The sequence below is a fragment of the Chinchilla lanigera genome, unplaced genomic scaffold, assembly GCF_000276665.1.
Source record: "Chinchilla lanigera isolate Chin_1 unplaced genomic scaffold, ChiLan1.0 scaffold00035, whole genome shotgun sequence".
Taxonomy (NCBI): domain Eukaryota; kingdom Metazoa; phylum Chordata; class Mammalia; order Rodentia; family Chinchillidae; genus Chinchilla; species Chinchilla lanigera.
The window spans coordinates 578,755-604,043 of NW_004955436.1; the positions used below are offsets into that span (position 1 = coordinate 578,755).

The 25,289-nt window shown below is 40.0% G+C and overlaps 1 protein-coding gene across 3 annotated transcripts in view; it reads right to left on the minus strand.

Annotated features, from left to right (window-relative positions):
* Ros1 (ROS proto-oncogene 1, receptor tyrosine kinase) overlaps window positions 1–25,289 on the minus strand; it is a 108,157-nt gene that overhangs the window by 50,717 nt on the left and 32,151 nt on the right. For all 3 annotated transcript variants that reach the window (XM_005389121.2, XM_013516701.1, XM_013516700.1), the window contains exons 10-22: window positions 23,203–23,325; window positions 22,628–22,812; window positions 21,821–21,918; window positions 18,371–18,867; window positions 16,858–17,070; window positions 15,075–15,185; window positions 13,866–14,044; window positions 11,616–11,807; window positions 8,393–8,493; window positions 3,742–3,956; window positions 3,276–3,436; window positions 2,779–2,923; window positions 169–431 (exon numbers count right to left, since the gene is read on the minus strand). In XM_005389121.2, coding sequence (XP_005389178.1) covers window positions 169–431; window positions 2,779–2,923; window positions 3,276–3,436; window positions 3,742–3,956; window positions 8,393–8,493; window positions 11,616–11,807; window positions 13,866–14,044; window positions 15,075–15,185; window positions 16,858–17,070; window positions 18,371–18,867; window positions 21,821–21,918; window positions 22,628–22,812; window positions 23,203–23,325 — 2,483 coding nt within the window. The remainder of the gene's footprint in view (window positions 1–168; window positions 432–2,778; window positions 2,924–3,275; window positions 3,437–3,741; window positions 3,957–8,392; window positions 8,494–11,615; window positions 11,808–13,865; window positions 14,045–15,074; window positions 15,186–16,857; window positions 17,071–18,370; window positions 18,868–21,820; window positions 21,919–22,627; window positions 22,813–23,202; window positions 23,326–25,289) is intronic.

Sequence of the window (25,289 nt, forward strand, 5' to 3'; positions counted from 1 at the left end):
GCCCTTCACCAAGCTGTCCTTCCTTCCCTGTGCTCTCTTGCTGCCCACTTGACCTGCGGTCATGGTGAGCCTCAAACTACTGACAGAGTGGGAGCTCTTAACCCAGTCCTCCTTTAATAACCTTCTGTTGTCCTATTAACACTCTCATATCTACATTTCCACTCATACCTGGAAGGCAACAGTGTACCCAGGTCTCAGGCCCTCGAGTTGAAAAGACGTCACTGAAGAAGTGACATTGACAGCAGTCCAGCCTTCGGATGTTCTTCTTGCATCACTTTGGTTGGATATGTGATAGAAAATTTCAAACCTTATCAGCATGCCATTTTCATGCCTAGGTGTGTCCCACCTAAACTCTACCACAACTTCATTCTTGTTGAGGGATCTTTCACTTGGTAATACAAATATTCTGGGGTTTTCTGGTGTAGATGGAACTGCAAAACAGAAGTGGAGACAGGGCCAAAAAGAACATAAGGCTGACTTCTACCACTCAAGGGTGGCATATGGACTTCTTATCGGTAAGTATTCTTCACTTCAGAGAACTGAGGTAAATCTCTCAGTCAGGAGAAAATATTTTATAGATTTCTTCAGGAAGTCATCATGATATTTTAGCAAATCCAGTGACTTCCTTGAGTCCAACCCAAATCCCTTCTACTACTGCTCAAGCACATCTTTCTTATCTGTGTCCAGTGTAGAGAGGGAGTGGCTGGTGCTCTTCCCAAAGTACAGCATTCACTCTCGTCCCCATACAGTGATAGCTGGAGGGAGGCAGTCAGTCATCAGAAGGAGAAGTACCTTTAACCAGCCTTCAGCCAGTGCTGGGTGTAAAATACGGCATACCAGAGATCCACCTAAGCCCTTGGGAAGCAGGCAGTGTGGAGAAGAATGATGACCTCTCAAGAACAGGGCCTGGAGGCCCCAGCCAAACCAAGTGTGCACCCTCCTAGTCCTGAGCCTTGTTTCCACGCCACTCTACCAGCCCTCTTCTCCTCTTTTGTCCTAGAGTCCTCCACAGGGTCTCCACACCTTCCCCATCCCAATCACATTGCTCCTTAGTGCATCACTCTCACAGTGTACAACCCCGGGCCTGCACACACTCTCTTCACATGGGATGCTGGCTCCTGCTCCATCCCTCAGAGCCAGGTAATGTTTCTGCTCCCAGAGGCCTCCCTGGCCATGTGCATCCACACCAACTCCCTCTCCTGAGCAGCCTGCAGCAGTATGACACAGGTGTATTTTCATAGTGGCAGCTACTCACTATACGCCATTGCTGCTGGCTATCAGTGTTTTATCTCTGGGATGTGTGTTTATCTCCATGCTATTTATGAGATCCATTAGAGAAAGCATCTTTTCTTATCCTCTATTAAATTCTCCAGATCTAGCACAGGACTGAGGAAGTACATAGTAAGTGCTTAATAAGCATATAGTAAGCACTTAATAAATAGTGGGCAATTTGAACAATTTCTTATTTTATTTTAAATATCTCAAAGGAAAGGGCCAATCCTGTCATCCTGCCTTATAGCCCCTGAGCCCTATTTCCTTTTCTATAAAATAGATTCTGGCAAAAAAAATAAGCATTACTTAACTGTACATGAGCACTATTAAATAAATGAAGTGAGCTATGCATGGATAAACTGATCTCTTAACTTCTTTTCATCTGATGAATGTGTTAAGTCCATTTCTGTAGAGCAGTACAACAAAGCTGATAATACAAGGCCACCCCAAAGAGAGCACTCCTGGACCCAAACACAACGTGTTTCAGTCAATGCCCAGCGTTCTCGAGGCTGCTGCTGAGAGGCTCAGGGGTAAATAGTGTTGAATGAATCATAACAGTGAAAAACAGAATGGTGGCTAGGTGTCTATGTTTATTGAGCCCTCATTGCCTGCCAAGTCCTGTGTTAGGAAATTTACATAAGTTAAATTAATAATTTCCTCCCACTTGTGATGAGACATTCTATGAAATTGTAGTAAAACTCCTGGATTAGGTTCCTTACCACTTAGCAGCCATTTCTCACGGGCAACCACAGATCTTCCATTTCCTCACTTGCTTAATCACGATTTGACACCTGTTCTACATACCTCACAAACGTGTAAGGATCAAAAAAATTATATTTTTGGTACACAGTAGGTGTGTAATAGGCATTTTAAAAGAGTGATATATATGTTTTTGTGCACTTTAAAGTGACATACACATGTAAAAATGTGGTTACACATGTAAAAATATGATTAGTAACCATAGTATGTATGGTTAGTAACCGTACACATGTAAAAGTATGGTTAGTGTGACTTACATATGTAAAACTGTGGTTAGAAACACAACACTGATGAATGCACACATCTGTTGCCAGTACATGTGAGAACTTTTCAAAACAGATTTCCAAGAAACATAAAATATAAAAACATACAACATAAAAATAGCAGTTTTTCACCCAGTGAACATCCTGCCTTCTAAAAAATTATTTCTATTCTTCAATACACATTTCCTTAGGAAAGGTTTTGAAAGGTACCTGAAACACATGTATGCATCTTATATATCTTATAATTAAGTGAAACATCCTTTAAGAAATCTTTGAAATGTTCTTCTTTTAAAATAAGTTATGCAGATTTATTTTAATGATATTCTTCTAAAACAGTTATTAAAACAGTTATTAAAAAGGTAGAGAATCTAAACACACCTATGAAACTGAAAGTTATTTTAAGTATCATTAACTATTCATTCCAGATCATGGAAAGTAAGATTCGGCATCTTGTTATTTTAAAGAGAGAATTTTACCCCTGTACCTGTATCAGGTGCTCGAAGTGATAGAGATGTTCTGGGTCCCTTTCCCCAGTATGTATAAGGAGTGACAGAGAGATTAAATAAGGCATATGGCTCCAGCCCTTCCACAGTAAATACAGGTAAAAGCTGCTTTTCACTAGCCAGAAACTAAAATATAAGCACAAAACATTATTTCCTTAGGGGAAGAGTTATAACATTTATCATTCCTGATTAACTAAAACCCCCAAACTCGGCTTCATTTGTAAAGTCAATACTTGGAATCTTGGAAAGGCCAATTTCAGCAGGTCCGAGGGCCAGTGAAAGTGTGTCCAGCATGGCAGTTAGCACAAAGTGGTCAAGACAGGCAATAGACAAGCTAACAACCCTGATAACCAAATACCAAGGCAACTACAGAAGTGAAGGGCTTGACTAAGTGAACAGGGCAAACACAATGTGTGCAGAGCTGACGTGGACAGCATAGCGTGTGTCCCCATGGAAGTGGCCAGAACCAACACCATACCTTGGAGTCAGCACTGACTTCTACACTGTAGAAAACCACACCCCAGTCCACTGCGGGGGGACTGCTCCACAGGACTTGAAAAGCTGAAGCATTTCCTTCAATCCAAAATGAAGACTCTGGAACAGAGTCTGGTATAACTTTAGGGGTAGAAGAAAAGTTCCCTATGGGATGGCAGAAAGAAAGAAAGGGGAAAAGGATTTAGGATCATCGATCATCACAGAATCATGGGAGAGCAGTAGAAATTACTACTGATTAGAACTGAGTCAAAGTTTTCCCTTCCTATATTAATGAGTTGAAAATCACCTTTTCTGAATTTTTCAGCTGTGAATTTAAGCTAAGATTGCACTATCTGCAAACAAGGCAACAAAAACTATTAATAACTTCTTTCCTCTTACAATTCCAACCTAAATATGTATTTAATAGAAGGTGCAGAAGACAGGGAGTAGGCAAGAATAAAACACTGTACTCGGCAGAGGCTTGAGGGACATCTGAATGATTGTGAACTGATTGAATTTGGCAGGTTCTGACACAGACACGCTGGTTCTCTGCCCGATTTCCTGGGCGGTGATCATCCTGAAGCCATTGATCCAGAATAGCCGGCCACTGTAGTACATCAGAGCATTCTGGGAAATTTCAGAAGTACTCCAGGCTGCAAACTCCGTGATGCTGATGTCCCCAGTGCTGCAGAAACACAACACCATGAGTGCTCGCATCTGTCACCGGGACCTGTGAGAATGCCTCAAGGTGTATGTGTCTGTGTGGAAACAGGAGTGAGGACATAAACAATGAGGAAATACTTTGCAATGATAATTGTCAACGCTTCTACTTCCATGTCAAATTTGTTTCTTTATATTTTTCTTAAAATATTAGACCTAAATCAAAGTTTCTAAGAATTTTTAAATCAAGGTGATATTGTACTAGTAAGATTGTTTACTCAGATTATAGTTTTAACTATACTTGTAACTTTAATACCATTCTACTTCAAAGTCACAACCTGAATCCTCACTACTTCATCCTCACAGAGACCACATCTTCGGTTTATTCCATATGCTCTTACAGAGCTTACACTAGTAGAAGAAAGACAGAGGCCAGGTACTTCCAGGAATTAGAAATAATAATTACCATGCACAAATGAAACCAGAAAAACCCATATGTAGAGTATAAATGTCCTGTCTTCACAAAAGTTTCAGAGAATGCTTATAGATGTGAAGCAAAAAAAGTTTCAAGATCAACAAGGAACAGTGTGATAGCCCAACACTGAAGGTAGAAGAGTCAGGATCCAGGTAGCACTGCAATGGGAACTCATATTATGTCCAGGGATTTGAAAAACAGAGGCACCTGGAGACCAAGATTTTGCAGGCATTTATCTACAACAGACAGGGACAAATTTTTCTAGATGTGATAGCTGCAAAAGCTGTGTTGTCCATAGCACAGTTCGTCATGAGCCCTGACACTGGCCTGGGAGAGCACCCTCCTCGTCAACCCAAAGACTTCACACAGTCAAGCACCCCTCACCTAGTCCAGTTCATAGAGCACCAAGAGGGTGAGTCTCTGTGCCCACATGATCCGCCCATTCCTGAGCAGGGTGGGCCTCACTGCAGTCCATGAGTCTCAGGTAGGGAATACCCGAGAAGCACAGAATTGCACAGAGCCCCCAGCTCAGCCAGTTGCTAAACATAGGACTTCAGACAGATAATTTAACCATCTACTAAATACGGATGTAACAATACCCCAAACTCTGCACATGGATAAACTTGGCCTCATTTAATTATAACTTTCTCAAAAAGTAAAAAGATGAATTTTAAGAATTCTATTACCCCTGCCACCCCTTTAGAAAAGGCAGACCCCACAGAGAAGTGGTGAGAGCCATTCAGAAGGCACAGTCCGTGACTGGTCTCTCCTCACTGAGCCTGCCCTGCCTGCCCTTCGTCAGTCGCCCTGTTGTCAGCTTTATTCCAGCCTGCCTGGTGCTTCATTTTACCTCCCCAGGACTATCCGTCTATGGCTACAACGATGTTTAGTAGCACCCACTGCTTCATCAAAATGCTCCTCTTCCAGACTAGAGAATTCAAATAAACAGGTTATTGCTCAAACTGCTTAGAGTTTCCTTTTTCACCATGAAAAGGAATTTTATAATGAATTTTACTTTAAAAATCTGTTCAGTTGTTTCAAAAATTACCCCAGTTGCCTCATACTCAATAAAAACTGTCTAGTGATACTCTGTGTTTTGGAGTGACTTGGTTGTTTCAAGTGATTTCCATAAATTTGTAGATATTGTGTTTGTATTCCTTTCTTTAGAAAAGCATAAGGTACGGTATTTTTAATCAAACTGAGTAAGTTTTGTTTTGTGAATTTCACCCAAAAAAAGTTTGAAAAAATGAAAACTATGCCAGAGCAGAGGATCTGGAAGTCCTGAGACTCATGGAATATACTAGCCTCACCAGGGTGGCTCCTGCAGTGCTGCATCTACTAAGTCACTGCCAGTCTATCCCTACTGGGCTATACAGCCTGCAGACTTCTATTCATATGTCCAATTTATGTTTTGCTATTTCAATAGCTCTGTGGAATTTTCCAGTTACTTTCTGAAACACAGAGAACCAAGCTGCAGATAGAAGAACGCTGGCCTTTCAGGACACATTGCCCTGCTGACACTGGCAGAACTGCTGCCGCTGCACACAGGAGGGCATTTGGTCAGCCACACTTGAGGCCTGGCTGGTTAGGGCTTCAGCATTCCTACAACTGTCCCCAGGACCAGGACCAGGACCAGGACAGAGGGTTTCCCTGCTGGGTGAGACTGAGGCCTCTTCATGTCCCGTGGTGTGAACTGTTCCTCAGTCCACTGGAAGACTTCTCCCTCAAATGAAAGTCTCCCAGATATCTGTGTTAACCCCCATACTTGTGATTTCCAGTGGTTTTTTTTCCTTACTTCAACACAGTCTTCTCATTTTCAGGAGGTCAGTACTCTAAACCCTTCAGTCCTCGACAAGAGGTAAGGCTAGACTTGAACAAAAATTTATCCAGAAAATCATCACATGGTGTGTGACCATAACCATTTCCATGAGGTATGAGGTGCACACAGAACTTAGTCAAGTGAGACGTGGTTTATTTGACACACATTGCATGTACAGTTCTACACTCATGATTAGGAACACAGTGCCACATAAGAGAGATGCAAACAGTGGCTTCATAGAGCATTCAGACCTGCTGAAAAGGCAGAGAATCAGCAAAGAACTACATTATTGAATGGACTCTAAGAGGAAAAGAAAAGTATATTTGACAGGAATAGAAAGCCTCCCCTAGGGAGCAATGTTTGAGTGCGGCCATGAGTGAAGCTCTGCCATGGAATGCGAGTTAACCAGGGAACCAGAGTGGGGGAACAGTTCAAGTGGAGGACACAGTGAGAATGTATGCCCCATTAAAGCAGTGTAATCTGTCCTTATGCAATGAAATATATGTGAATAGGTACACTTGTTTCAACTTCCAAGTCAGAAATGGCATACTGTTGATAGCTTTATTCTTTTATAAAGATGGTTATACAACAGTGAGGGAAGAGCATTTTGAATGGGGAAGTCAATTTCAATTCTCAGACACAGAACATGAGGAAGGACAGCAAACATTTTAGTCCCTTCCTGACTATCCCTCTAATTAACCATGACACAGGCAGCTAAATGAATACCTCTGACTTCAGTCTTTTTAACTATGAAATAAAATAATAGCTAGGTGGTCCCTCTAAATGCTGTGTTGTAATGAATTTATGTCTTATGTTTTAATTTCAGATCTGTAATTATTCTTGAAAGTAAAAACTATTGACTATTTAAGCTGACAATAATTTAAAACAGATTTTTACAGAAGTAAAATATACAATAAGAACACAAAGAGTAGGGCTAACAATATGGTCATGGAGACGGTGGGGTTCCACAAGCTGAAGTGACAAGTTCCAATCCAATCAAACTGAGTAGGTTGAAGTGGTAAACAAGACTTCTTGATAAATCCAAGAACACATCACTGGAAAACCCAAGTAAACAGTTCTATGCAAACAACAAATTCTCTTTGCTCTATTTGACCTTAATCCTCAGGTCACACACACACACACACACACACACACACACACGCACACACACACGGACCATGAAAAATAAGGCAGCAAAATGCCTCCAAAGACTCCTAACTCTCCTAAAGCAGATCCAAAGGGGCACCAATGGGAAGGAAATCAGACACCAGGTAGCTGTATGAAATGATTAAAGAGGAAGCAAAGAACCTAGAAAGCTCGAAGATGATATAAACCAAAAGGCAGTGAAACTATCAATCAAACTAGCCAGCGTAGTATGGGAAAAACAAAAAATGGGAAGAGCTGCCCAAAATGGTTCAAAACATGAATGACAAATTTACCAAAGAGATTGCATGTAACAGTGCCAAACAGAAATCCTGAGGATAAAGAATTCTATTAAATTCATAAACAGCATAATATGAAGACAGGATTTCAGAAATCAAGGACAAAATGGAATCATATGATGATATACTGAGAGAAACCTAAAAACAATAGGAGAGCAAGAAAAATTCATCCAACAGCGACTAGATGATGCTAAAGTAATAGCTTAAGGTTTATTGAAGCTAGAGAGAAATTAGAGGACAGCACACATGGAATATAAAATCTGTTTACAGAAATCATGGCAGAAAACTTTCCAAGTGTGGAGAAAGAATTCAACATACAGGTAAGTGAGGCTTACAGAACACCAACTAACATCAAAACAGAAAGCTCCCATGATATGTCATAGTCAAAATCCCAGAAGTCCAACACAAAAAAATCTTAAAATCTGTCAGAGAAAAGCTTCACTTTATTGACAAGCATAAAACCCATCCACATATCTCCTGGGTTCCTGAGTCAGGTTCTCCTCGGCATCTTCACTGCACCCGCTTCCCTCCTGTCACAGCACTTACCACATTCCACTGTCATCAGCTGTTTACAAACCTCTTTCCTCACAGTCATCACACCCAGGACAGTGTATCACTCATGAGTGTTTATCAAAAGAACAAATGAATCCCCATGCACTATAATTTATAACTGAGAAGCAAGTTACTCTCTTCTCAACCAAGTACTTCCGAGAGACATTTCTCACCTCTGTCCTCGCAGAACAGCTGTGTACAGGTGAATACATTGACTGTCCTGAACCAACCAGTATAGGAGCCCATCAGTGATATCTAATGTGAGAGCAATAACCTAAAAATAAAATAAAATAAGGACATGAGCCAAATGCATGTTTGCAGCATACCTTTGTGAGTAGGTCACACTTTACATATTTTTTTAACATCCTCTTTGGAACAATAAACTACACGATTTTTTACTTTTTGCTGAATATAAAAATGATGTGATTTTGCCTATCACCATGTTGTCTGAATATTGACAGTGGTTTCCTAAAGTTCTCTGAAATATAAGGAGTATCTGTAATCACTTCACATATTCAGTTCCTGCAGTTATCCAAGTATGATTCTTGGACCAGCAGCAGCAGCACCTAGAAACTTGGTCCAAATGCAGCATCTCTAGCACATTCCAACCTGCTTGATCTGAAGCTGAACCTATGCCCAACCCTTGCCTAAAACTAACTATAGCTTTGGACATTTTGACAACTTGATCCAACAAATTTTCTTACTGTTTAGACCAATTGTTCTCAGACATGACTGCCTATTAGAACCATCTGTGGAACTTGTTCATTAAGTCTTGGTTCCCTGGTGACACCCTGTGAAATTGTGATCCCTGGACATGAAGTCCAGGCTCCAATCTACTTCAGAACCACCGGAGAGATTCCAGAGTGCCACCATGTTTGAGAGCCAAAGGTTTATATCATTTTAAATTGTATTTGCTATTAATTACAACCAAAACACCCGGACTCATTTCACAGAGATAATAAACACAGGGCACCTATGTGTTAAACTTGGGTTCTTGTGTGTATATAAAGTACTGTTTCCAGATGATATTTGGAACCACTTCTTGCTACTCTGTCTCTTTGTTGCAGTCCATGTCTCAATTTTATGTCCTGTTGTCTAGTGAGACCTAAGGAAAGGTTGCTTCTCTTATGAAGTACGGTGTAGGAGATACAAGTTACTATCAAATGGATCTCTTTTTGCTTTCTTTGGCTTTACAGATATTTTTCAAATAAATTGAGATTAGTAGGAGCCTGGCCTCAGAATAATGCATCCCCTTTAGTACAGTTAGAAGCTGAGAGGTATCAGGAGGATTCAAGTAGGTGATTACATCTTTAGCAAGATAAGCAGCATTTAAATTAAAATGATAGGCCAGTAAAAGTGTAAAAAAGAAAAACTACAATATTGTAAAGTATTTAAGAACCAGCAATACTTTCTGACAGGTCATCTTGCTGCAAAGAAAGTCATGTGGCACTTGACTGTAAGAACCTGTTGATGTCTTAGAAACACAACCTCTGTTCACCTGAGTCCTTCCCAAGAAGGTAAAATCTATTCTAGTGATTCTAGGCCTTTCAAGAATTGAATCGTATCCTCACTTCATGCTAAAATGGACTTACTGATGTATTTTTCTCAGTGTACGTGAAATTGTTAATCTTGTTTGGTTGTTTACAATAAAACACACTGGAATCTTCTGAATTACAATTAACTCCAGCTCTCTAAACAAGAGGTCCTGTAAGTCCCCTTGCCAGGCTATAGCACGTGTTCGAACCATAAGTAAAATCCAGACGTTGGGTCCTTCCTACTCTTCTGCATCCCTCAGCACCCCACATCTAAACAGGCAAAAGCTGGGCTGTAAGTCTCTCATAACTGTTATCACATCTAACAGCATACACAACTTGGAAACAAACTGTTACACTTTGCTTAAAGCTGTCACACCAAAGTTTAATCCTGCGGTAAAATATACTCTGTGCTTTAAGTGGAACTCATCTGATGTGGCAACAAGCATTTTCTTATAAATCTCTTGCTTTATTCTCCATTTTCATCGCACACACATAATCATGTCTTTCTATGAGAAATGGCTGGCTGTGTTTCCTTCTGTCTGATGAATGGAAGTAGTTCATGGCTGAGGGATACATCTGTGAGTGACATAAAGGAGGGGCAGTGAGACTTAGAGATTTGCTGAGTCCAAAAGGTGTTGTTTAGAGACATCCACTTTTCAGAAAGTAGGTGCAAAACAAAATTCATGAAACCTCTCCACACACTGAAGAATCATTAGCTTTCTCTGCATATTTGAGGAAATACATCTTTCTTTCAACTCCCACTCCAGATCCCAGTCTAGCAAGTTGTTGCAGACTCTGTAACTGTGTTCTGGTGCATGGTTTGATGTCTGACACTCCACCAGTCAATCTTTGGATGTGGTGCATAAGTTTCAAATCTCTTAAATATGTTATGATCTGTATACACAAATCAGATCTCTTTAAATACAGTCTTCTAGGAATTATAGCCTATATATTCTGTGATACTGGTTTCCCATTACTCAACAGTAATTTCATATATACATAAATATTTTGACCAACGTGATATGTTTTTTCTTTAAAAGGAAAAGGGCTTTAAAATAATAAAAAAAAATTAAGGGACATGTTAGGTATAAATAGGGCAAGTGGTTTTTTCCATAATTTTTTTCTGTAATTTTTAAGTTTTCTGCAATAGCCTTATATTACTATTGTGATCTGACAAAAATAAGATTCAGAAATTTAGGTGGAAATCTAGGGAGTAGGTAAATAGGTGTTGTTTCTAGAAGTTAAGTAAGTAGAAGTAACATTTGTTTAGAAATCTTGCTGTATAGGGCATATTTTTAAGATTGAAAGACAATAACAAGAACTTTACATTAGGCATTTACCATATTACTGAAACAATTTACACCACCTCAAAAATTATCTCACTTAAATTATCTAACTTAATCTTCATCACAACCCTAGAAAGTAGAATATTATTACTAGCCCCATTTTTCAGATAAGAAAAAGAATAGAGAAGTAATTTGCCTCAGGAACACACAGTTGTTAGAATAGTCTGCACCCAAAATTGATTTAAAAACACCTAATCCCTACCTGATAAGGAGTTCTAAAAAATTCAATAAAAGTCATGAAGATTATAAAACGTTAAGAAATTAAAAAGTTGTCAAACATAGGTGCCTTTTAAGGTAGAGCAAACTATAAAAACTCTCTCTCATATGTAAATTTATATAATTAATTACAACCTCAAAAGGAGGCTTAGACATGTTGGCTCTACCAAGATCCTACTAGTCAGCATTTCTATGAGGATTCAACCTCAGCTATTCACAATAAACAGAGACAGTTACTGTACCATTGAACAGCACCACTTGATGTTAGTAAATGGTCAGATCTCATTTTAATTTTTCACCTTTTTCCCAGAAAACCAAGGCTGTGCTTGGAGGACAAGAGCACTTTCTCCATTCAGCCTGGTGCTCTCGACTGAGTAGAGTGTGGTCCAATAGAGATATCCACCCACGGAGTCCACCGCCATGTCGTTCACCAACAGCTTCACGTGTGTGACCATGTCAGAGTGTCCTGTCAGCACAGACTGCCTTTGGATCTAAGGACACAACAGCGTAGTCAGCTAACAGTTTTCAAATGACGTTGCTACTTCCGAATAGTTTATTGCAATCTTTAGTAAACTGTTCCATTCATTCATTCAACCACAGGTACTTATCAGTACTAAGCTAGGCAATGTGCCAAGCCTTGGAAACACAATGACAAATAAGCACACCACCTGCCTTCCTGGAATTTACCTCCTTTTATCTCTAAAGGGAAGGGGAAGTAAATTTATTTTCAATGAAAGCATTCGGTATTTCTAATTGTATCTCAAGAAAATCAAACACTCATGGATAAGAGTATTTGGTTGGCTTCCTAAAGGAGATCTATGTGCTCTTGAGGACCTCTCTCCTCGCTCCTGTCTCTCATCTGCTTCCCTCACAGGAATCATCATCCTCCCCAAGCACCTATGTTGTACCAGACAGTGTGCTATTTTATTTTAAGAGCACTGACTACTATAATCCTCACATTCAGCATATTGGGGATTTCTATTCCCTATTTTTTTTCCCCATAAGCAAACTGGGTTAAATGAAGATAAGCAATTTGTCCTACTTTTAACCTAAACCATTTTGGGAAGCATTCCCTAAGTAATGCCCTCAGCACCACCTTACCTGTCATTTACACCATGAATCAGGCTACATCGTGTGGCTTTGCCTCTAACTACATTGCTTTTTCTTATTATTATTATTTTTTTTTTTTTTTTTTTTGTACCAGGAATCAAACTCAAGACCTCATGCTTGCCGGGCAGGCCCTGTCTCCCTGGCCCTCTTGTTATTGCTTTATCTCATCAAAGCAGTGGGGAGGAATAGTGGTTGCACAACACTGAACGCAGTAAAACCCAGGTGACTTTTGTGGTATGTGAATTACATATTGACAAAGCTTTAAGAGCAGAGACAGAAAAGGAAGGGAAAGAAGGGGAAAGTTTGTATGTATGTATGTATGTATATACAGGATAGCTAGCATAGTTGTACTACTGTCTTCTATTGCTCTACAGAAAGGAACAGTTAATGATTATATTGTTTGATCAATATTGTTTGATCAGTATTGCATGTCTCTGTTTTCCTGAGAAACCACTTTGAAGATATCAATATGTGATACAACAACCATTGTTAATTTCCTACCACTTTGTCTGTAACTCTGTATTGTTTTTAATGTTCTTACGCTATTTTATAAATGGATGCCTGTTAATATGTTTTCCTTCTTTTATTTTTAAAATAAATTTTAAAAATAAATTTTAAAAAAAGAGCAGAGACATCTCTACTATGACTTTCCATCCTCTCCTCTACCTACTCTAAAGACTTGCCACACATGAGTAGTGGACAAATGATGCTCAAACAAATCAATAGATGGACAACAAGCACCCTCCTCATCAAAAAATGGTTTCAGCATCATGTTTTTCTGATGTCGCAGGCCAGGGTTCTTGTCCTCGGCCACCATCTTGTTCCTGGGTGCATCACCACATGGGTCTCCTGGACGCTCCCGTGCTGACTCAGATGTGGCCTTTCCCACCCAACTCTCTGCCCTCAGAGGTTGCATCGCCAGGCTCAATGGTCCTCTGGTTCCAGGGAGGTAAAGCCAAGGGAAGCACCAGCAGGAGAAAGAGGTCAGGGTGCTTATTTCCCTGGCTTGCTCCATGCCAGAGGATGCACTTTGTTAGCAGCTGGGTAGCTAAAGTCCCAGTTGCTGTCCTCAACTCTCCTATACTTCGGGCCGCTTCAAGTTTCACCTTCTCCCTTCCCTCCTCATCGGTGGGCTTCTGTTCTTCCAAACTTGTTAGACCAGGGTGTACTTTGCTGTCCCTTGCTCACTTTCCCTACCCCTGCCCACACCTTTGGAAGCAGCCTTTGAAATCTGTCATCTCCTGCCAGCACCCTCAAGTGCCATTTTAATGGATTTACTTTTAAGTGTTAATGAAAATATATAAGTAGTACACCCAGTAGCGATATAAAATTTCACTTAAATTCACATTAATGCACTTTAAAGGGAAGTCAGTTTAGAGACAAATACTCCCTAAGTGGTACAAAACTATGAGCACCAAGGATGCCAGACTTTCACTCACCACATAGGTCTTTCCAGCCCAGTAGAGAAAGCGACCCAACCACTCAAAAGTCAGAGCCCCTGCCCCTGCGATGCTGGGGATGCGATGGCTCTCGGAGACTCCCGACCCATTCAGCAGCCGCACGTGAACCTCTCCTCTAGTGTCGCTATAGTACAAGCTGTTGTTATACCAATCCATGTCTCCAGATAAAAAGAAAAGGTTATTACCAGTTATTTCTCATGTACACCAAGAACATGTAAGCACCTCAACATAGTTTTAAAGCTTGTACTGACATCAATATCCCCTAGAACTGCAGGGATTTGTCAAGCATATTTCAATAAAGTAAACTCAGAATCTTAAGCCCTAGAACTGTATAAAGAAATGCACCCTCAGGTTCTCCTCTTCATGAGACATTGTCCTGGGCACTTTGCACAACTAAGTTAACTTCTGAGACAAAGCTAGGAAGTAGGAATGAGACCATTTACAGCGTGGCAAGCCTGCGATCTGGTGAACTTACCTATTCTCAGGTCTCACAGGGGGAAAGAGGGAGCCCAGGGTCTGGCCAACTCCAAAGTGGCATTCATTCCACTAGCACCACCAGGCTCTCCACTCCCCATGCCCAGGCCCCACATCAGTCACAGTGGTGCTATACTTTTCATGGCGAAGCCAATCAATAAAATGATCAGCTAATTAGAGAAAATGTCATCATCAGGAAGATCACTGTTATCCTACCTAGGAGTGAAGACTTTTCCTTTTCTGGGCAACGTTACCTTTCATTACTTAATACTCAGAGTAAGTGACCTAAGAATAGCTGTCTTTGTGGAGTGAGAGGTGGCTACAGTGAGATGATACCAACAGACTAAACACATGAGCACTAATCAAGGCCTTCCTGCAGTGGGTATGAATCAGTAAAAAACTTCATATTTTGTGAAGTTATTAACAAATAGCATTCTTGGAGTGGGGATATAGCTCAGCGGCACAAGCGCCTGCCTAGCAAGTGCAAGGTCCTGAGTTCAGTTCCCAGTACCAAAAGAAAATAGTCTCCTGCAGATAGCATTCTTACTTAAGGACTGACATTTTCTTAAAGGTATCACTGGCAGTGTCATCTGCTCAGTATGTTTTCCTTTCACTATTAACCCAATAGCAAGCAAGTGATTCTTTCCATTTCTCAAATACCTCCAGAAGTCCCATGAGCAGAAAGCTGGTATGTTGTTGAACAAGGGCATTTACCTGACACATTTCCTATATCAGAGGATAAGAACTCTCCCGGGCCAAAGCTGTTCAGGGGTTTACTCCAAAGACCATCTTCTTTCACAGCCATAATAAATGGTGGCTCAGTAGCTGTTTGATTAAAATTTTTTTAAAAATAACATAGGAAGTATTTTTAGATACAAGTCCATTTAAAGTAGAAACACAAAGCTTATTATTAGCTAATAAGATAATATAAAAACATATTATCATATGTTATAAAATGATGTATAGTAACAAATAATAATCATAAATCCAGTATTCATTTCTATGATTGGAATGCACCCATGTGTGGGAAACGTAGTCTTCAGTGCAGCAGTTGTAAGGGGTCGGCCTTCCGAATATGACACCTGATGCCCTCTGCCATGCACGATGCAGAAAGAAGGCCTCACCAGGCACCAACCCCGTGCTCTCAGACTCCAGCCTCTAGAGCTGTGAGCCAGACTTCTGTTCTCCACATCAGCCAATGTGTGTTCAGTGACAGCAACAGAGGATGGACTAGGACCTCACTCAGAGCTGAAATACAAACTATGAGTTAAGCTCCTATGCATTATAATTTTGAGTGTGCTTGTTATAAAAAAATGTTCACTATTGTTTCATTTTCTTAAACCAAAATGTCCCAGGAAAAAACAGCTTATCCATCCATTGTTATGCTTCATCCAGAGAGGGGAGAAGGTGAATAACTTTTACTTTAGTAAACATCTCACAAAATTGAAGGAAATTATTCAGCTGGTGAATATGTCTAACAAAAGGACCCTCTTTCAAACTTCTGTAATATCTCACTAACAAATAGCTTTCCAAAGTGACTCATAACTCAAACCTGTTGCATTCTCTTCTATCTTAATTTGCTTGTGATACTTTCCATCTTCTTTTTCTTGGTCGTGGTATTTATTTATGTTTCCTGCTCTATCCATGCAGCCAGAAATTCTTCTCTGTGATAAATTTCTTTATAGTCTTGGCTGCCTCTCTGAACCTGCAGGAGCAGATCAGTCCCCTCCTGGTAACATCCCAGAGCCTGTTGGCACCAGGATTGGAGTTCAGTTCCCTGCACACTTCAGCAGGTGACTGTGGCTGTGCCCTCCGCATCCTGCCCCCAGCAGAATTTCACCATCAGTGCCCAGATATAAGGCTTACTTTTCAAGATTTCCTTTCTAAAGTAAAAGAATATCAGCATCTTGAAAAGTAGTGTAGAAGGATAGAAGCAATTGTACCTGGTTGATTGAATTACCCACATCACTCATACACTCTAATTTTTACACAAATCTGTGAGACTGAATGTGAAGAAGCATCTGCAGTGATACTGCAGTGTCGTGGTCATGGCAGACACTTTTCCCCCTGTGGCTACTGTTTGCCACGCTTCTGTTCAGAGTATCTAGAAGAAACTGTGATAGTGACAGTGGCATAAAGTATAAAGTCATCGTCCATTTCTTCCACCAAGAAGATGAGAGTCAAAATAATTCATAACCCCTCAACTCCCTCACCATAACTCAGAGTTCATGAATGCTGTGGCTTAACAAGGCCTGAGAAAGATGAGACCCAGGAAGAAGAAGGAAAGTATCCTCCTTCCTAAAATGTATTTCAGAACCTAAAATACTAAGTTAGAAAGACAAATACCACATTGATTTATTTGCTTTCCTAACAGCAGGTAAAATCACATCCCCAAGAGGTCATTACCTCTATTCTAATTTCTTCATCACAGTGGAGGCAAGGGATTTTAAAGGATGTTTTTGTCGAAATCATTTCCTAAAAACATAACATTTCTCACCTGGCACCAGGGTCGTACCCACTGAGGGCTCTGACCAGGGTCCTGGCCCCTTGGGAGAACTTGCTCTCACAGAAACTTTGTATTTCACAGCACTCTGCAGCCCAGGTATGTTAAGCATGACTCCGTGTATGTTAGAGAAAGTTTGAGTAAACTCTGGAAGGTCTTGGGTTGATACCTGTACCTCGTAAGTCCAATTCTGCCAGGCAGAAGGGCCTAAAGAGAAGAGTTCAACTATGTCATTGACTAGGATGACATTAGCAAGGGTGAACCAAAGATTGTCAACAAATCCATCACCAGCCTCCTCTCCAACGCCCACTGTTCAACTAGTCATCAGGATCACTGGGTGATCGGGCGAGGACCACGCTCATTTGTCCTGTGCTGCTCATTTTCCTCCATTGAGGGATACATTGTCACAACAAGAAGACTCCTTCCATCAAAGATTCATGGCTGATTGTCAGAGGGATGTCTGTGATACTGCTAGTTATAACCAGGTTCTTCATAAAAATGCTTAACGGAGAATCTCCAGTACATTTCCTGGGATTCACACAGGACCTTAAAGAAGCCCAACCAAAATGCAAGGAAAATGCCTATTCATCTTGCCATTGTTGAGATATGCAACAAACAGGCATAATTCACTTTGTCTTAAAATGAAAGTAGCCAGTGTTGACTAAATACTACTGCCCAGTGGACCAGGGCTGGAAAGCTACAGCATATGGGCCAAATCTGGCCACTGCCTATTTCTGTAGGTAAAGTTGTACTAAACACAGCATCAGTTGTTTATACATTGTCTGGGGCTGTTCCATGCTACAAAGCAGGGTTGACCAACTGTGACAAAGACCACCTTACTTACAAAGCTGGAGTTATTCACTGCCTAGCGTCTCCTTTACCAAGATGTTTGCTGATCTCAGTGCTATTACTGTTCTAACTGTTCTCCTCTTGCACCCTAATTTGATCTGCATGATAGTTCCACACAACGATATAATTAATACTCTCATTCACTACAGCGTGCAGAGGAAACCCAGGCAAAAAGTGGTTAAGTTAATTACCCAAGGTCATTCCCCTGTCACTAAGGTCACTTGTGTGGGGTAATTTTGCAGGCAAGATCAATACTAAATCCATGCCAGTTGGCTCCAGAACCCACCTGCTGACCCACTGCACATACTGCTTCTCTGAGACAGAGATTTAAATTCAGTTTTAAGAAGTTATTCAAATCATGTATGATCTCAACCCAAGTAGTCTGTCCCCCTCACTGATATACTCACTCTAACTAATATGTTAGATTTTAGCTCCTAGTAGAACCCCAATAAATTGTGAAACTATTCTGTTGGGAGATCCCCCTGAAAAACTAATAAATGAAAAGCAAGTGTAAAAATACTTCTTTTAAAGCTAAGTAGCTGCTTCTGGTTGATGACTGACTATATGTGGGCTCTCAAAACTGAATCCCAATTCCATGCAGTCCAAGCCCACCTCCTTCTAGCAGACCAGCACCCAACCCTGAGGACAGGGAACTCACTGGCTCCAATGGGGAGGGCAGGAGGCTTCCACTGAACAAGGGCCTGGTGAGACCCAAACAGCACAGAGATGTCCTTTGGGCGGTGTGGGACAGGGTATGGCTGGGTGGAGGAACCAAAGATGACCAAGTTACCAAACCCAAATTCTTCTATGTGACTCAGGTCACATCCCACAATAAACTCATTAAAAGACATGGAGTCCTGTTGGAAAATGGCCTTGCCATCTGTCACAAGGAAGTCATTATTTTCACAAGCAAAGCTCTGCACATCAGCAAAGGGGAACTGAGGGAGGACAGGACGGGAAGCAGAGCCATCTAGAAATGTTGACATGAAGACTTGGGTAGTGTCGTTGAAGTAAATGATCCGCTTAGACTGTGGTTTTATTGCAAAGTCCTTCAACGTGCAGCTCTCCACAATGTGCACAGGCTTGGCATCTCTGCCAGATGGCCTAGGGAGATCGACTTTGTAAATGCCATCTCTCAGGAGATAAAAGATGTACCTGATATGGAAGCAAAAGAAGCCTGGCATGATTCAGTGCAAGGGCAGATGAGTCATCTACTGGGCTAATTGCTTTAACCTATTGCACAACCAAAACCAGATATCTCTGGAGCCACACATTCTCCATGGTGCAAAAGGGTAAAGGTCATTACTAAAGATATGCTCTTTTTTAAGTCAGAAGTTGGAAGATTGGAAAGTTTCAGCCTTACTTGTAATGTTTAATCTCTATTATAGGTGGCTTTTTAAGGAACCACAGAATTTAAGAACAGAAGGAACCTAAAGATTTCAAAGCAAAGCATGTTATATAAAAATTGCATGGCTAAATATGTTATTTACTGTAAAGCACTTTCCTCTAAAACACACACATTTTGTAAGTCTAATTCCATCAACAAATTTTCTCATGCATTATGAATAAGTGGAAGAAAGAAAACATTTAAACTATCATTTTCTAAATACACTGTTACCATCTTGCTATAACTAGCATGACTACTTAGCATTTGGAGTGGTCTACGTGGTTTTAAAATACTTACAATTGAGTTGGGAAATTGTAAATATTTGATTTTAACTAGCCAAGAAGAAATATCCCACAAGTGACCAAAGCAGTTGTCCAAGACCACCCAGCAATCAGGAGAAAGGAGTCAATGGAAGAATTAAAAAAACTATACCCAATCTGAAGCAGAACCCCATGGTAATAAGGCAAGCAATCTCTTAATAATGAAAAAGAAAGCACACCACGAATATAGTTCCCTGATAATCAGATCTGGAAGTGGACTTTAAACTAAAATATAAAACCATTTGTAGGTACTTAATTTAGAATTTGTGGTCACACATGCAGATGCTAGCAAAAGCACACTTTTACTTGGTAAATTCCTGTTATGACAGCTCAGTGGCTTGGCAGCGTTCCATCCTCCATCACAACTGACAAGTCACTATCCTGACATTATTCAGCCCATCCTTATTCTTCCTGCTGGCCATTCCAAATCTTTATCCATATGCTCAACTCTCATGCTAAAGTTATATCCTGAAATACAAGCTGAATTTTGAGATACAAAGCTATATTCTTTTTCTTAGGGGAGAGTACAGCAAGAGGAAAAAAAAAAAAAAGCATGGTTCTTTCCAAATTCAAAACTGTTAATGGGATTTGGAAAAACTTCAGATAAAAAGAAATACATCTAGAGGAAAGATGCACAATTCTTGTATAAAGCAAGGGGTCATGCAGACCTTTAACCCTGATCACTACTTTGGAAGGGAAAGAGAAAGAGGAGAGAACTGGGGAGTGGGAGGAGGACGACAGTGGGGAGAAGAAGCAGCAAGCGGGAGAGACCAAGGACACAAGGAGAGGAGAGGGTGGAGGTGACAACAGGCAGAGGCTCAGTGAGAGAACCTTCCACTGTGCAGAAAGAGCAGCGCAATGCCAAGTACACCAGATGTCTTGCGAGAACACCTTAAAAAACTGCTGCCAAGAGTGATGTTCTGGTTTTTACAGAAATTCTCCTGTCCTAGCCCAGGAAAATGATTAGGAAACCAGCTCTGGTGCAAGGTGTCCAGTCCTGGTTCCACTACAAAACAGCTTCTTGGACAATTACTAAGTCAACCTGGGCTTCACTTCCCTCATACCTAATGACAGTAGCTTCCTCATGGGACTGAACAAGGATAGAATGAATTCTTGGAAGAAATACTCTTAGAAGCACATGAGGATAAACACATTAGTAGAAATACTAGTTATCACGATCATTTCTAGCCATATTTCAAAATCTAAGCACAAATTAATTTTATTGGCTCCTACTGGGAGAAAAAGCCACTGAATTTCTCATTAAGATATTTTTGAAGAATTAACTTAGTGGATACAGTTCATTATCCTCAGAATGAATCATTTTGTGTAACTGCCAATGGCAAGGTTACATTCCACAGGATCTTAGAGCTTTACAAATAAGTTCTAGAGCATCCAAAGCACTTGCCCTACAGGATTTTTTAAAATATTCCATAATTCAGTAATTTACTCAAACCTAAAGTAAAAATGAATCTAGCAAAATTTAAAAGCATATGAACAGAAAAGTTTGATTTTAAATCAATAATGAATAATCTTTTAAGAAAATTAGCTTAATTTTTAAATCACCTTATGTAAAATAAAATTTTATGAGCTATTTTTTTCATTCAAAATGAAAACAATTTTATTCCTATAGGGAAGAAAAAAATGTTTAATTTTACCCACATTGGTCTTGCTTATTGGTCTCTAACTTGTTATTATCTGAATATATTTTAAAACTTTTAGTCCCAAAATAACTTTCTATATTTTTGTCTCTCACATTCATGTACACTTGGAATTCACAAAATCTATTCACAGTGAATACCTTATTTAATCTCAAAATAACCCAAATGGATACTATCTTCTCTATATGGACAGATAAACAGTCATGAAGTTCCCTGTCCGAGATCCTACTGCAGTTTAGCACCACAGCTGAGCTCAAATGTGTCCATTTCTTTTGTGATAAGAGAGAAAATTGCCATGTTATTAAAAACTGCTCTAGTCGTTAACCATCAAATTCTGTTTCCTAAGGATGGAGGCCAGTAGCTTTCCTGACAAGAGAAGCACACCAGGGAGACGACTGCTCAGCAAATATGTGCATGCAATCCAGGGGTTTGTCACTAGGAGCTCTGAGGGGACAATGAAGTTCTGAGGGTGACAATGCCAGGCTAGAACTCAGGTCCCTCAGCCCCTGGCAAAAGTCTTTCCTGTATACCTATATTTTGCTGTAGAGGAGGATTCAATCAAATTTGAGTGAAATGTTCTTCTGATTCTTTGGAACAAAAAGTTTGCTTGGAAATATACCTGAATACACCTGAAGTAAGATGCATAGATCAGCTCATCTAGTGCTATAATTTCATTAGCAAGCAAAGTTCACCAAGATTTTCAGCAGTAGGAGAGAACTCATCCTCACAAGCCTGACACTTACCCATTGTAGGCATCAGCCACAAGTTTTTGAGGTGCGATAATGGAGGGCGGGGTAATTTCCTCAAAGTTTGAACAGTTCTCTAAGTCACAGACATATACCTAGAGAATCAAAAATATGTCAGGATTCATGTCTGTTAGTGTTCAATTCAGCCAGCAAGCATTTCCTAAGCATCTGTTCCACGCTTAGCATTGTGCTAAGCACTAAGCACTCTCAAAACAAAAAAATCCCTTAAAAGACACTTACATATCCTCTATCCTAGTGAGTTTATATCCTGTAGGCATCAATGAAATACAATCTCTATCTCCCAGTTTATGGAGGCACTCATCTATTTTTAGCATTTAAACTGTATCCAGGCTTATTGGCTTCCAGCTCTAATGACGGCCTTTGCTCATTGTGATGAGCTTCCACCTTCCAAAGAACTCAGTAGAAACCTACTAAATTTATCCCTGGTTAATGTATAATAATGTATAAGAGATGCTTCCTGCTGACTACAGTCACAATGGCCAGTTTACCTAATGACAGGACAGGTACCACCACTATATTATGGCCGATGAATTATGATTAATACAAGCTCATGACTCTGGAAAATCATGAATAACAATGACTTAATGGAAGGTCAGAACTATTACAAGGTAAAAGCTAGACTCCTGCTGACCAAAGCTATATTCATTGCTAACCTAGTGTCTAAAGTAAGTACATACTCATTGAGTAGATATTTAATAAGAGGATTATGTTGAGTGGTAAACATATCAAGATATGCACATCAGTCTCAATATTCAGTTATTCATTTCAAATTCTCAAACTAACCAGCTCATTCATGATGAAATACATTCTCTGGTAAAGCCAATCTGTGGAGATGGAAGAAATCAGACCTGAACCTCTGTAAAACACTCTCAGGTCAGACACATTAGACATATGAGCAACCTCCTTCATCCATATGACAGCTCCCTCGGAGAAATAAACAACTTGCCGGTGCACATCAGCTGATATACCTAGAAGAGCCACGCATTTAAATTATTATGTAGCAACAGGACAAGAAAAACTTTATGAAAAATAAATTTTAAAATATTTAATAAATATTAAAATAGAAGTCCTACTCTAAATTCTTCCTATATATATAGAATAATATTTTTAGAAGAATTTAAAATAGTATATTCTATAAATATCAGAAAGACAATTTTTTTGTTTGTGGCATTTTGTTTTTTGTTTGTTTTGGTGCTAAAGATTGGACCCCAGGCCTCATGCATGCTAAGCACATGCTATACTTGAGCTACACCTCCAGGTCCAAAAATACTTTTAATATTCCTGTAGTCTACAAGTATTTCTTCCAAAAATTCCATGTCTTTCTTTTCATACTGAGAAAATATTTCAGTTGTACTCACCTGTAATATTATGTTGTATACCATCTGACCAAAGACAATGTGCTTCCTCTACTAAGTGTTTTAGAGATCTCTTTCTTAGAGACGTTTTTCTGGATAAAAAGAGCCACTGTTCCTCTTCTTGAACTGAAAAACAGATTGTTTTTCAGACAGTATGCACACTAACATAGATCCCTACTTAAAATGAGAATGGTCAGATTTTCTCTGAAGACCCTGGGGCACCTCATGTGTGATATAACACACATTATTCCATAAGAGGGTGGGAGCAAAAAGTACAGTGGCCATCAAGCAAGACTCTGTGTGTGTGTGTGTGTGTGCTCCTATGTAGCCTTCCTCCAAGAGGACATCAATCAGCCCCAACCTTGAGACTCTGCTTGGTGGATATGGTCCAGCCCTGGCCAGAAGCTAGGCCCACACACATTGACAGACAATGGTGATCACTGTATTGTCTTCAACATCTCTCCATTTGAGGCAGAAGGTGTTCAGCTGGAGACCAAAGCAGGGTCACAGGTGATGGACACTTTGAGAGCAATGAATAACAGGCATGTGATAATCACATCACAGCCTGGCCCTTGCTCTGTATGTAACTTTCCCACTGGACACACCTTTTATATGACAAAAATGTTCTCCTTTCCCAGAGTGTAGGAAATTCCCCAAAAACCTAGAGGTTGGTGTTAGACAGAAGTGAATATCCACTGGCATAAGCTTGTGCAGGTAATGGGGGCAGAGTCAAGCCAACAAATGGAGTTCTGGTGAAAACAGAAAACAGGCTCCTAAAATTCTGAGTCCTGGAGTATTATTCAAAGCTCTTTTACAAGTTTCAAAAAAAAATGTCTAGTGCTTCTTTAAAAATCTTTTCATGTGTTATCTTGTTCACATATGCCTAATACATTTCTGTGTACACTCAAAGCAATGGCTAAAATACTAAAGTCTAAAAAGAGAGTACATGAGGGAAAGCAGAGAGGAAGGAAGGGAAAAGGAAAAAAAATATATATATATATATAGGTATACAAGATAGTTAAGATAGTTACACTGCTAATTCTTTTATTTCATTGAAAAGAAAGATTTGTGCTAAAATTGAGACAACATCTCATGGCTATATCTTGTACCCTGAGTAATTATTCTGAAGATAACAGTCCTCAATACAGTAATATCGTTACTCTCCTATTACCTTATTTTGAAATTCTGTTATTTTCTTCCTTTTAAAATAAAAAACAGAGTACTTACAAGATAATAACAAAAGATAATTTGACAGATTGAATATTCAAAATGGAAAGTGTAAATTTTAAAAATTCATCTGTACGTAAAAGCATGAAGGACACTAGGACAAAGATGTCTGATAGACAATATCTAATGTAAAATGCAGTTTAAGACAGAAAGGTTTTGTGTATCCCCAAATGTGTGAATGTAAGTCACAACCCTACAGATTAAAACTGACACTAAGAGTTTAAAGCCATTTTTTAAATCTTTAAATTTTTCTCTGTTTTTAAAATTGTAATGGAAAACTTTTAACCTAAACACTTCTATTTGTCAGGTACCTAGGTTCACTTTAAAATAAAAATGTATCCAGTACCCAAAAGACAACAACCATTTGGAGGAAAGAGGCAATATCTTGAGATCTACCAGGTGACCTGAACTCAGGTTCTGCACCAGTTCCTGCACTCAGATCCACTTTTGCTGCTTTTCATACCAGTGGAGCAAAGGAGCAAACTTTGCCTTCTTGTATGTCTGTCCAGGTTAGTGCCCTGTGCAACACCTTCTGAGCCCACACCCTCTCCAGCTTTCTGCCTGCTCCAGACTCTTTCCAGGCTTTTCCAATAGTATCTCCAGGTCCTGGGCTTCAGTAGTGTTTCAGGGCCCGTGAGAGGGAGGTGGCAAGCGTGCTGCACTCAATAGCCTTTGGTGGGTGTTGGGATGGATCCTGCACAGTTGCCGAGCTCTGCGGTGTCTAGCAGGAAGGTGGAAGGTGGGATCCCACATGGGAACAGAGCCTGTCATTTAGGGGGCAGTGGGAGAGTGACCACTGCGGTCCTGTTCCAATGTCTTTACTCTAGGTCATACCAGTCACACTTGCTGTGCACCCCTGCAAC